The 13423-nt window shown below is 44.1% G+C and overlaps 1 protein-coding gene across 1 annotated transcript in view; it reads left to right on the top strand.

Annotated features, from left to right (window-relative positions):
• TGFA (transforming growth factor alpha) overlaps nucleotides 1-13423 on the top strand; it is a 52655-nt gene that overhangs the window by 14050 nt on the left and 25182 nt on the right. The window contains exon 2 of the mRNA XM_081868574.1: nucleotides 9408-9461. Coding sequence (XP_081724700.1) covers nucleotides 9408-9461 — 54 coding nt within the window. The remainder of the gene's footprint in view (nucleotides 1-9407; nucleotides 9462-13423) is intronic.

Genomic DNA, 13423 nt, shown 5'->3' on the forward strand with positions numbered 1-13423 from the left:
TCTTGTCAGCATGGTGTGCACACAGCCCAGTTTGTGAGAGGGAGCCTAACAGTGTGGTGCAAAGTGACTTTGTGCAACCCAAACAGGCAGCACAGGAGCATCTCAGGGATGCCATCCTTGTTGGGTTTGATGCCCTGCAAACGTAACTTGCTGGGGCAGATGCAGACTTCTCATGGTACATGGCAGCTTAATTTTTTTTTTTTTAAATCATTTAATATAAGAACAACATATAATCAAGTACACTGGTACCTCAGGTTAAGTACTTAATTTGTTCCGGAGGTGATGGAGGACAAGGCTGTCAGTGGCTGCAAACCATTCCCAGGATCAGATCCAGTCTCCCTCGGGTTACGACCCAGTGGGGGACAAGGGGAGAGTGCAATTGCACTGCATTTGCCACTGCAAATCTTGCTTCTAGGTTCTGCTTGTGGGTCTCCGAGGGGCCTCTACCTGGCCACCGTGGAAAAGAGGATGCTGGATTAGATCGACCCTTGGCCTGATCCAGCTGCCAACCACTACCTGGCAGCCCTGCTGATCTCAAGGCCTGCATTTCAATATACAGTGGTACCTCAGGTTAAGTACTTAATTCATTCCGGAGGTCCATTCTTAACCTGAAACTGTTCTTAACCTGAAGTACCACTTTAGCTAATGGGGCCTTCTGCCGCTGGAGCAGGATTTCTGTTCTAATCCTGAAGCAAAGTTCTTAACCCAAGGTACTATTTCTGGGTCTGTAACCTGAAGCGTATGTAACCCGAGGTACCACTGTACAAGCAATCAAATACAGTTTTCCCCTAACCCCCTCCAAACCAGCCCCAACTACGTCCAGATAATTACATTAGTAATTCAGTCAAATAAAAAATTATTTCTAGAGTTGCTAGTTTAAAAAATATCATTCCACAGGCTCCCGTTTGTCTTAGGTGGTTTAAATGCAAGTTCTTTCTTTGATGCGTATGTAATAATGGAGGACCATGTTATGCAAAAGTTACGTAGTTTCTCACATTGTTTTCTTTCACGTATCCTTTCTGTTAACTTTTCCATCAAAATTAATTCCCAGACAGAAGCACTGGCAGCTTTTGCAAAAGACTCTTTTCCTGCTCTGAAAGAATCCTGAATGGTAAGGGAGGGTTTTCTGTTCGGACTTTTGTTGTTGCCCGGGACAGAAACGTTGGTGGGATCACCTTTGCTGTCTTGCTTTGTGCAGTTTCCATTTTTGGAACAGCTGCTGTGAACTTCCTCTGAATCAAGCTGGGAAACCAAGTTTTCTCTCCTTCCAGGAGCGCTCCTCCTGCTTTGTGGTCCTGCCGGGTCTCCTTCCAGGCAGGCAAACCTCTGTTGTGGTTGCATTTCCTTGCTCCAGCTTCCAATTATGTCCCCTTGTATGTGGCTGTGATTGGGGAGCTGGTGAGCAAACATGTTCCCTGGTGCTGCTCAATGCTCAATGCTTTGTTGTGCTGCTATTGCCTGTTGCTTGTTTTGTCTTGGAAGCCCCATGTAATTCAGTAGAACAAAGTGTGTGTGTGTTTGCGTTTGCACAGTTCTCAATATGCTGTAGGAAAAACTGCCTTGAGTTAGAGAAATTTTGGTGAAATCACAGTCATGGAGACAGAGAGAAATTTGGAAGGAAGGGGGGCTGAAATTGGGAATTGTCCTAATGGGAAGCCTCTTCCAGAGGAGATTTAAATATGCCAAAGTAAGAAAAAAGAATGGGTAATGGTCTGGGAAATGGTTTTTATTTAGGGGCCAGCAGTTGTAAATAAATCGGGACATCAGCAGACATGGATTAAAAACGCTTGCAAAAAGCAACAATAAGGATTATTTTAAAAGGGGAAATAGTCTGTAAGCATAGATGTGTAATGCATAAAACAAGTTGAATATTTAAAATATCTGTGCAGTATATCACAAATTTAATTGTTTAGTAGTTGTAAAATTGGGTAAAAGGATTTGGAATGTAAGATGATTTGGTTTATTTAAAGGACCAGAAGAGAGGGGGTGAAGGGAAATCTGGGGATTTGGCTGTGTGTGTTTTCTTTTTGGTTTTTTTTTAATGTTAATGAATGAGAAATGTGTGGGGTAATGTGGTATTGATACAATGTGGCATATACAGTATTGGATTTTTATAATTGAAAACTAATAAAAATAATTTAAAAACAAAAAAAGGAATAACTGCCTTGGATTGCCAACCCTTCTCTTCTTTCCTCTTCCTCTCTTCATCACCCCCGTCTGGGTACAGTGGGACTGCATCTTACGTGGGGGTCTGGGTCCAAGGGTTCCATGTTTGCACGAAAACCATGTATACCAAACCCTTGGAGCTACTTAGTGGGTGAAGGGGAGGGAGAGCGAATCCACAGGACTCCCAGGGACTGAGTGCTGAGCGGGCTTTGCCCAGCAGGCAGAGAATTTAACAGCTCTTTCCGCGCCAGGTCTGCTTGGTGGGCAAGGTGTGCTTGGCCCCTACTCTCTGGAAGGATGCTCCTGCGAGATCTCATAAGAATGCAGATGCCCCTCAAGATCTCGGGAGAGCATCCCAGTGCCGGTGCACTGAGCAAGTCTTGCCCCCACCCTCCCAGTAAGAAGAAGCGCTTAAAAACTCCTTCCATGTTGGGTAGCCCAAGCAGATGCCACACAACAAGAGCTTTTAAGCTCTAGCCCTTGCTTGGATTTTTTTATATACAGTATATAAATTGTTATTAGTTTTTTTAACATGCCATTTTCAGCAGTAATTAAACATATTTTAACATCGTATTCAATATTTTGACTTCCATCAGTCCAGTCTGAAAATTTTCCAATCTAATCTCTTAGTATACATTTCTTATTTTCCCTGTTACATTTAAAATTCATAACCAATATCTCTATTCTTTATCTACTTTGTAGCACTTCATATATTTCTTCCTACAAAACTTCTTGTAGTCCTACTAGCGTAATTTGTTGATTACAATTGCTCTTCAAATAGTTCGTATACTTCTTCCAATCTTCTGTAAATCTCTGTTCCCGCAGCTTTCGAATCCTTCCTGTCATTTTGTCCAGTTCTGCATAGTTTCATCTGCCATTCTTCTTTCGTGGGAATTTCTTCTTGATTCCATTTCTGGGCTACTCTTGCCGCTGTTGTTGCGTATAAAAACAATTTGACATCTTGCCTATTAATATCCTGACCTATAATACCAAGTAGAAATGCTTCTGGTTTTTAAAAAAATGTATATTTCAACTTCCTTTTCATCTCATTATATACCATTTCCCAGAAGCTCTTTATTTTCTTACATTCCCACATTGCAGGGGTTGGACTAAATGGCTCTTGGGACCCCTTACAACTTTGTGAGGTCGAATTCGTTACTGTTAAATGGGCATAAATTGTGACCTTATTCACTGTGGAATCTTCTGCAAGAGGCTTGATTGAGAGCCCAAAGTGCTGCCTTCTCAGTTCTGAGGGCCCAATCCTGCATTCTTGACAAAGTGACTGCAGGCTGGTCAGAGAGCCAGAGTCACACGCCATGCCTTCTTGTGGAATTGGGCAGCTTCTGAATTCTGAGGGTGCCATGATTTTGAAGGGGGTGTAGAAAGCAACCTAGAGTCGGACCATTGGCTCATCTGTCTGAGACCCTGGGTGAAGAGCAGAGGACCACAACTTAAGCAGTTCTGTTCCATGATGAATATAAGGCGCTTGTGTTTGTTTTGTGGAAGCTGACATTGCCTGTCTCTGGTTGAAAGTGTGTCCTGTCAGCTTGGGGAGTCTTCTTGCACTGCGACTATTTGATGATTAAGAGGAGAAGTCGGAGTGTGAACTCAAGGTGGGGGGTAGGGAGAGAGATGAAGAAGACTGCAATGAGACAGAAGCCTGTAGTGGCTTGCCCTTGCTTCCTTGCATGGACTCCCATGTTCCAAGAAGATTGTCAGAAAAGTTTCCCCAAAACCACCCGTGTCTCTTTCAAAAGCAGAATTAAGGAGGGGCCTTTATTTTGGATTAACCGAACCAGGGTGACTCATGTGGGCTTTGCCCTGCATCTGGGTGGACCTGATCATTCTGTCTTGGGGCATGAGAAGCATTCTCTCTCCCCCCCCCCCCCTGCTCTGGAATTCCCAGCCCTGCCTCAGCACCCCTCTTCCCCCCACCCACAAAAGCACACCAGCTTGAAAGCAGCTGCAAGTTAAGCAGGGGGCAGGCTTGGTTAGTGTTTGAAGGAGAGCCCCCTTCTGTCAGTAGGGAAAGGCCTTAGCTCAGGAGCAGAGCTGGCTTTGCCTGTAGGAAATCTCAGGTTCAACCTCCAACATCTCCAGGGATGGCTGGGAGAGAGACCCTGAAACCCAGGAGAGACACTGCCGGTCAGAGTTGACAGTACTGAGGTGACTGTACTGGTAGCTTCTGATATCCCCAACCCTGCACTAAAAAGCAAGGGCGCTTTGTAGTGATCGCTCCGGGGACTGGGACCACAGTGGCACCTCCAGTTAAAATAAAACAAAACCAGTATTTCAACCTTGTTCAGCCTGGTGTCCTTCACTGTTTATGTATGTTTGTGTAATTTATTGATTTATTATTTTAATTATTGAATTTCTATTCCATCCTTCATCCGAAGATTCCAGTGCAGTTTATAACATAAAAACACAAAAATGCATACCATAATAACAAACAAAAACAATAACCCCCTGCCCGCCATGGTTTAAAAGCCCATGGATTGTTTAATTAGGCCAATACCTGGGAGAAGGGGAATGCTCTTGCCTGGCACCTGAAGATATGTAATGAAGGCGCCAGGCACACATACTATGTACATTCATACTACAAATCCCATCATCCCTGTGCATTGGCTGGGACTAGTGGGCACTGTAGTCTAAACCAGCTAGAGGGCAAGCAGGCCGGGGAAGACTGCAGGGACTCAGTCCCAAATGCTGGTCCAGCGCTCTGACTTGGGGTAAGGCAGTTCCTTAGATATACATGCATTAAAATAAAGATTCCCTTCCCTGCCCCCCCCACGAGGGGGGTCACTAAGACCAGCTGTGTGTGAAAGCCAGTTTTTGTAGTTCAGTGTTTTGAGAATCCATCGGAAGCCCTTGCCAGGCATTCCTGTGCCTTCTGACTCCCCCAAGAACTCTTCCTTTGAACCGCGTGGACCCATCGGTCTTTTAATAACTCAGAATTCCCAGCTGAGCTAATGAGTTCTCTTTCTGTGTTTATTGCGGTGCTGAACCCCGGCTGAGCTGAAGAGGTGCTTCTTCTGTGGGGCGGGGGGAATGCCACGATCTCTGCCCCAGTTTGAATCATGGTGGGCACCAATCCCAAGGATGAGGTCGGCGAAAGCGCTTCCAAAGCTTTTCCCACCACGCCCGGTGATGCTGTTGGCATATTTATGGGTCGCTGTTTGGCTCGGCCAAGAGCTGCCTTGGTCGGGATCTGAGCCAGTGTCCTCGCTGGTGCCGTTCTGAGCCAGTCCAGGGATTGGGTCAGCCCCCAACTCCTCTTCCTTCCCAGCTAGCACCTCCAGCAAAATCAAAGGAACAATGTGAAGCAAATACTCTTCCCCACCCCACTTGCTAGTGAAAGTTCCTGTGTCCACTTCTGCCTGTGGTTCTGCCCACCTAACAGACGGAATTTGTTGCCTGGTATACGCTTTTTGGCAAGCACTTTCCCGTAATGTAATGAAGTTGGTCCAGTATGTTATTTCCACTAATGCCCAATTTTGTATGCCTTTCCCTTACCATACAGTACATATTTTAATGCATTTTTTAGTTGGAGAATTGCACTGCAAAATTTGGGTGTATGGATTTTGGTTTTTTTGTTTTTTAAATAATATTTATTAAGAGTTTAAAAATTACAAAAAGAAAGAAAAAGAATTAAACAAATCAATATAATGCAATACAAAAACAGAAACAAAAACACTACATAAAACATTGAATTAACAAAACAAAACAAGAACAATTAAAAACACTTCCAATATTTTCAAGCTTATCTTTCATTCACTTGTTTCATTGACTTCCTCACGCCTCCCTTTTTGTATTCCACTTCAATTAACTGTTTCAGCAACTCCTTTCCATCTTCCTCTGTTTTCTGTCCTGTAATTAATCTTAACATATTCTAACCTTGTTTTTTCCCTTTAATACATTAACAGTCAATCTGTACCTAGTTCCTTATAACATTTCTGCCAAAGCCATATAACTTCATTCCACCATTTTTCTAAAGCTCATTAATTTTACAATATTTCTGTAAATAATCTTTAAATTTTTTCCAATCTTCGTCCACCGACTCTTCTCCCTGGTCTCGGATTCTGCCAGTCATTTCCGCCAATTCCATATAGTCCATCAACTTCATCTGCCATTCTTCCCGGGTGGGTAAATCTTGTGTCTTCCAATACTTTGCGATGAGTATTCTTGCTGCTGTTGTTGCATACATAAAGAAAGTTCTGTCCTTCTTTGGCACCAATTGGCCGACCATGCCCAGGAGAAAGGCCTCTGGTTTCTTCAGAAAGGTATATTTAAATACCTTTTTCATTTCATTATAAATCATCTCCCAGAATGTCTTAATCCTTGGGCATGTCCACCAAAGGTGAAAGAATGTACCTTCAGTCTCATTACATTTCCAACATTTATTTTCGGGCAAATGGTAAATTTTTGCAAGCTTGACTGGTGTCATGTACCACCTGTAAATCATTTTCATTAAATTCTCTCTTAGGGCATTACATGCTGTAAATTTCATACCTGTGGTCCATAACTGTTCCCAGTCAGCCATCATTATGTTATGTCCAACATCTTATGCCCATTTAATCATAGCAGATTTCACCGTTTCATCCTGAGTGTTCCATTTCAACAGCAAATTATACATTCTTGACAAATTCTTAATTTTGGGATCTAACAATTCTGTTTCCAATTTTGATTTTTCCACCTGGAAGCCAACTTTTTTATCCAAATTATATGCCTCCATTATTTGGTAATAATGAAGCCAATCTCGCACTTAGTTTTTTAATTTTTCAAAACTCTGCAATTTTATCCTGCCTCCATCTTGTTCCAAAATTTCCCAATATTTTGGCCATTTGGCCTCCATATTGAGTTTTTTCTGTGCCTTCGCTTCCATTGGTGACAACCATCTTGGGGTTTTATTTTCTAACAAGTCCTTATATCTTATCCAAACATTAAACAATGCTTTCCTAACAATATGGTTTTTGAATGCTTTATGTGCTTTTGCCTTATCATACCACAAATATGCATGCCAACCAAATACATTGTTAAAACCTTCTAAATCCAACACATCAGTGTTTTCAAGAAGCAGCCATTCTTTCAGCCAGCAAAAAGCAGCTGATTCATAGTAAAGTTTAAGGTCTGGCAGGGCAAATCCACCTCTTTCTTTAGCATCAGTTAATATCTTAAATTTTATTCTAGGCTTCTTGCCCTGCCAGACAAATCTGGAAATCTCTCTCTGCCACTTCTTGAAACAATCCATCTTGTCTATGATTTGCAGTGTTTGAAACAAGAACAACGTCCTTGGCAATACATTCATTTTTATCACAGCAATTCTGCCTAACAATGATAGCTTCAAATTTGACCATATTTCTAAGTCCTTTTTCACTTCAATCCAACATTTTTCATAATTATCCTTAAACAGATTCACATTCTTGGCAGTCATATTAACCCCTAAATATTTCACTTTCTTGACCAGTGTTAATCCTGTCTCTTCCTGGAACTTCTCTCTTTCATTCAGAGTTAAATTTTTCTCTAAAACCTTAGTTTTCATTTTGTTTAACTTAAAACCTGCTACCTGTCCAAATTCTTGAATCAGTTCCAGTACCCTTTTAGTACTAGATTCTGGCTCCTGTAAAGTCAATACTAGGTCATCAGCAAATGCCCTCAATTTATTCTGTTTAGCTCCCACTTGTATACCTTTAACCAATTGGTCCTTTCATGCAGTTCAAACAATAAAGTTAATTAGTTACAGTTTTCAGTTACTTTTTTTTAAAGTCAGACGGAGACAGTCAAAACAAAGTATCTTATTTGGCAAGCTGTCAAAAAACGTTCTATTTGCAGTGCGTAAACATTTCAAAGCACGTCAGTCTTAATGGCAGCCCCAGTCCAGGTTCGGAGCGGTAGTATTCTAACTTCCTTCACTCTCTCCTCCAGGCATGTACGATCCACACTTCCCCCCTCTTCTCCTGCTTCCAAGGGGGGGTTAGATGCTTTTTACTGATGGAAATTTAGTCTTTTAAGATAGACTTTCCAAGACTTTAGCTTACAGCCTCTTTGCTTCAGTCTGTTTACAAAAGGGGAAGGCGGACTTCCTGTTTTGAACCTCCCCCGTTCGATGCCAAATTAAGACGTTTTAAAAATCCAATTCTCCACTCTACTCACGGGTAATTGCTTTAAAATCAAATTGTCCACAGGAAAAAGTCAGCGCTCTCCGGCAACAGCTGTGCGGCTTCGCTCCGTGAAGGAAGCAGTCGGTTCAAAGCACCGCGCCACTCACCCTACATCGCTCCGGATCCCCGAAACTGGGTTTCCCCGCGAGTAGGGGGGGGCGCAGAAGGTGCCAGCTGAATCCCACGTTCACAGGCTTCACCCGCCTGTGATTTATAGTGGGTCTCCGCCTTCGCCGTGGCGGCCAGACCCAAATTTTCACGAAGCAAATTCCTCCCAGTCAGAGGAATTCCACCATTGCCGATGGCGCTAACCCGGAAGTCCCCTTGGGTGTATGAATTTTGAAAGAGCTGCATTTCAGTTGCATTTGCAAATTTGGTGCATATTAAAATGCAAACAGAACAAATTTCTCCCCCAATCCTACTTCCATCCCATGCAGTTGTCCTAATCAGGGACACTATCAGATGAGGTTTCTTTGCTCCTGAAACCCATCAAGTTACTCTTTAAAAAAAAAAACAAAAAACACTTTTATTTTTTCTTTGTATAATGTTCAACTGCTGCAAAGGGCAGTTAAAATCAAGTCCCATTTTATTAGTTAAAAAGTGACTTCTGAATCTGAGAAGGTTGAAGACCGGATTAAAGTCTGAACAGTTCTGACTTTAATTGCTCCCCCCCCCCCATGTGCTCTTGCCAAGAAATCCATTCATTTTTGTTAATTTGATTACGAAGTAGCTGATTGCAAGATCCACTCTTTGGCCTTTGATCATGTGCAGAAGGGGGAACATAGTTTGAGCCATGCAGCCCAGTCTTCTGTACCTTCACTTGGAAGTAAATATATTGGAAGTCAGCATGGCATGCAGGCCTTGAATCACAACCCTAAATTTTCACCCTTGCTGGGTTGCATCCGAGAGTTTTGTGTGTTGACTTTGGGTTGCAGATGTACCTGAATAATAAGGGGGGGGGGGTTGACACAATATGAAAATGCTTGTCATGGTGGGATTTTCAGTAGCCTGAGCTTTTAAAGTAAACTCTTGATGCTCTCAAATGATCCCTGTTTTTAAAGCTGGCTATTTTTCCTTCTCTAGGTATTGTATTAGCTGTGTGCCAGGCCGTGGAGAACACAACGTCCGCATTGAGTGGTGAGTTCATTAAGTTGTAAAATGAAATATGCTTGATGCCACCTGCCACTGTTTGCCTTCCCGTGTGGCTGGGTGTCAGTCAAAAAGCACATGTCAAACACTTCTCTGTGGTCTTGGTTCTTTGGTCTCTTGAGCTCCTCTTGGGCTATAAATGCAATAAATAACAAACCAGTAAGAGTCCCTCTATGGGAAGCAGTTGGCACTGTGGTCTAAACCACTGAGCCTAGGGCTTGCCGATCAGAAGGTCGGCGGTTTGAATCCCCGCGACGGGGTGAGCTCCCGTTGCTCGGTCCCTGCTCCTGCCAACCTAGCAGTTCGAAAGTACATTCAAGTGCAAGTAGATAAATAGGTACTGCTCTGGCGGGAAGGTGAACGGTGTTTCCATGCACTGCTCTGGTTTCTCCAGAAGCGGCTTAGTCATGCTGGCCATATGACCCAGAAGCTGTACGCCGGCTCCCTCGGCCAATAAAGCAAGATGAGCGCTGCAACCCCAGAGTCGTCCGCGACTGGACCTAACAGTCAGGGGTCCCTTTACCTTTACGAGTTCCTCTTGGTCCAAGGCTGCAATCTGCCTTGTGTGTGAAAGCTTGGATTTGGGCTGCTGTTCACTCCTGCAGGGTGACTATTAGTGACAGCCCCTCTCCCAGCTCAACACTCTAACCACTGCAACACATTGCCTCTGCCCTGTGGTGGCTGCCTGCTGGCACAGATTCCTCCAGCTTGTCTGCAGGCTCACTCTTAATTCCCCTGATCCTTGCAAACAAATAAATAAATACAAATACTTCCATTTGGAGGTCTCCACCTCTCCAGCAGTCAACATGGGAACTTTCTTTTGATTAATTTCTGAGACTGCAGGAGGTGTGGCTGCCAGGATCTCTGTGACTGGGGTTTCTCATTTAAACCACTTTTAGGTCACCTCTTGTTCAGCTGCTCCCATTTTCAGCTGATGTAACCAAGGAGAGAGATTCTCTTATCTCCAGCATTGTTAACCTGGTTTTCTGCTGGCAAAAATGGAAGGAGGTGGTATCTGGTGGCAGCTCAGTTAAAAAACAAAAACCTTTCCTCATTCCAGCAGGGCTTGATAAGAATGGACTGCACAGCTGCCTAGTTATAAAATTATACTCTTCTGTTTAAGCTTCATTTTTCTGGTCTCGAGGACAGGTAATGACACAGAGCTGGTCCAGCCTTGCAACATTTTGTTCCTCTTGCAGCAGGGATCGTAATACTGGGTCAAAAGGGATGGGACCTCCCTCCTCTTTTTCAGCAGGAAAAGGAGAGGGAGAAGGGGGGTGCCAAGGGAATGTATTTTTGTTCTCCCCCGCCCTGCCCACCCCCACCTGACGCCCATCAATCTCTCTCCAGTAGATAGATTGAGCTCTCTGGTCTTTCCCCAGTTTAGAATATGAAGAACTTAGTAATTTCCTTGCTGCATCAACCCAAAATGGGTCCAGCTGCAAACCTCTAAGGACCATGGCGGTGATGGATTTCCCAAATATTTCATCCAATAGTTTTTTGTTTTTGTTTTTTTAAAGTATGGCTGATTGAGAATGGAAAGGAGGCAGCAGTTAGGAGTCTTTTTGGGGTGGTCAGCCTCTTATTCCTGCTCCCCAGTTTTGCCAGATGTGCTGTTGTCCAAACTGTCTTTGGAAAATCGCCTTTCTCTTGCTCTTCTGCCTAGATATGTATTTTCTCTATTAGCCTTTATTCAGGCAGTTGCATTTTCGTTTCTTGGGTGTAGGTTTGGGGTGTTTCTGTCTGTAGGTTTTTAAAACTTCCTAGACATTTTGCAAAGGAAGGTCTTGGCGCCAGCCTTTCCCCAACCTGGTGCCCTCTATTGGACTACCGCTCCCATCAGCCCCAGCTAGCACAGCTGTATGATGCTAGAGCTGATGAGAGTGGAAGCCCAAATCATCTGGAGGGCACCGGGTTGGAGAAAGCTGCTCAGTGCTGTGGTACAGAGAGCATTAAGCAGCTGTAGGCTGGACGCAGAACCAGCTACTCTGTCTCTGGAGCCTCAGCCCTTGGCCTGATTCCCTTTTAACTTGCAGTGCCCTGGGGTTAAGAGTGGGATCTGCTTCTGCAATCCTCTAATCCACTGGGCTATTAACCCCGAGCTTTTGTGGTGTACAGAAATCGCCCTTCCTATATAGATTAAACCTGTGTACATGGCCAGCCTTGTTCCAATGAGATGCTTCCTGGAGCGAATTAAATTGGCCCTGGGCTGTTAGGGTGGCTTCCATGGAGGGATATGCAAAGCGTGAGCGGGTCCTGAGATCAAAGGGCAGCTTAGCTTTACAGGAGGCAGGATCTCTGCTGAAATGCTTCTGTCTGTTACTAATCAGGCGGCAGCCTTCCCTAATGATGCTTTGCAGTTGTGGGAGAAAAGGAGGATGTTCTGCAGCTGTGGAGGCAGAGAGAGGAGTTTGGCGTGATAATAACTTTAGTGCTTTACGAGGAAGTCTCCTCGTTGCTGTCCTGGCTGTATGGGCTTCCAGCACTGTGTGGTGTGTCATATGTGGCTGCTTCACACTTTATGCATTTTAGAGCCAAAGGATCTTTCCTTCCTTCCTGCACATGGGTTTCTTGCTCCCTTGAAACCACAACCGGCAGCCTTTAGGGGGAGGCAATCCTGGGGTCTTTGAAGTGATGCTGCTGGAGAGGGAAGTTTGCCACGGTAGGCTAGACGGTTCCTCAAACCTCTCCTGGGCGCTGGCAAAACAAAATATGTTGGAGTCAGTAATGCAGCATAATTGGGCCAAAGCTAAGAACATAAGAGGAGCTTGCAGGATCAGGCCAATGGCCCATTTAGCCAAGCATCCCGTTCTCACAGTGGCCAACCAGATGCCTCTTCTGGGAAGCCCAGGAGCAGGATCTGAGCCCAAGAGCCCACTGTCCTCTCTGGTGGCTTCCAGCAACTGGTGTTCAGAATCCATGGAGGCAGACCATAGCCACTGTGGCTCATAGCCACCATTAACCCTCTCCTCCTCCATGAATTTGTCTAACCCTCCTTTACAGCCATCCAAGTTGGTGGCCATCACTGCCTCCTGTGGGATCAAATTCCATAATTTACCTGCTGTGTGAAGAAGTCCTTTCTCTTGTCTGTCCTGAATCTTCCAACATTCAGGTTCTTTAGATGTCCATGAATTCTAGTGTTATGAGAGGGAGAAAAACATTCCTTGATCCACTTTCTCCAGGCCATGCATAATTTTATAAACTTCTATCAAGTTGCCTCTTACTCACCTTTTCTCTGAACTGAATAGTCCCAAATTCTGCAACTTTTCCTCATGGGGGGAGCCCCTAGAATATTTTGGTTCTTCTGAACATTGTACAACTCTACAATATCCTTTTTGAGATAATGTCACCCAGAGCTCTGGTTGCAACAAACACTAAGCCATGGTTGGTCTGCATGTCTGTCTGGACCCTTTCCAGTGGGCTGTGAGTTGTCCGAACCCAACAGCCCTGCTTAACCATAGTTTGTTTGTCCATACACCAAATGCTCAGCAAGATGCAGAATCATGAGGCAGAAGCAGCTGGAAAACAAACCAAGTTTGGGAGAAACAAGCCGTGGTTTGTTTTCCTTGCCTGTGACACCTTACGATTGAACAAACCATGGTTAGAACAAGCCATAGTTTAGGATTGTGTGCAAACACAGATTCTGCTTCCTCAAGGCACTAAAAACTTCGTGCCAGGAAAACAAATCCATATAAATTACACAAGTGAAGCAAGTTTGTTTAAATTTGGGTACCAAAGCCCCTCTCTGTGATCTTGTTCAGACCCCTTTAATCCTTGCTATCCTAAGGACTGGAAACATATTTTACCTCCTTAAATGGAAACTTACCGTATTTTTCGCCCTATAGGATGCACTTCCCCTCCAAAAATGAAGGGGAAATGTGTGTGTGTCCTATGGGACGAATGCAGGCTTTTGCTGAAGCCTGGAGAGCGAGAGGGGACGGTGTGCACTG

The sequence above is a fragment of the Podarcis erhardii genome, assembly GCF_964252035.2.
Source record: "Podarcis erhardii genome assembly, chromosome: 7".
NCBI lineage: Eukaryota > Metazoa > Chordata > Lepidosauria > Squamata > Lacertidae > Podarcis > Podarcis erhardii.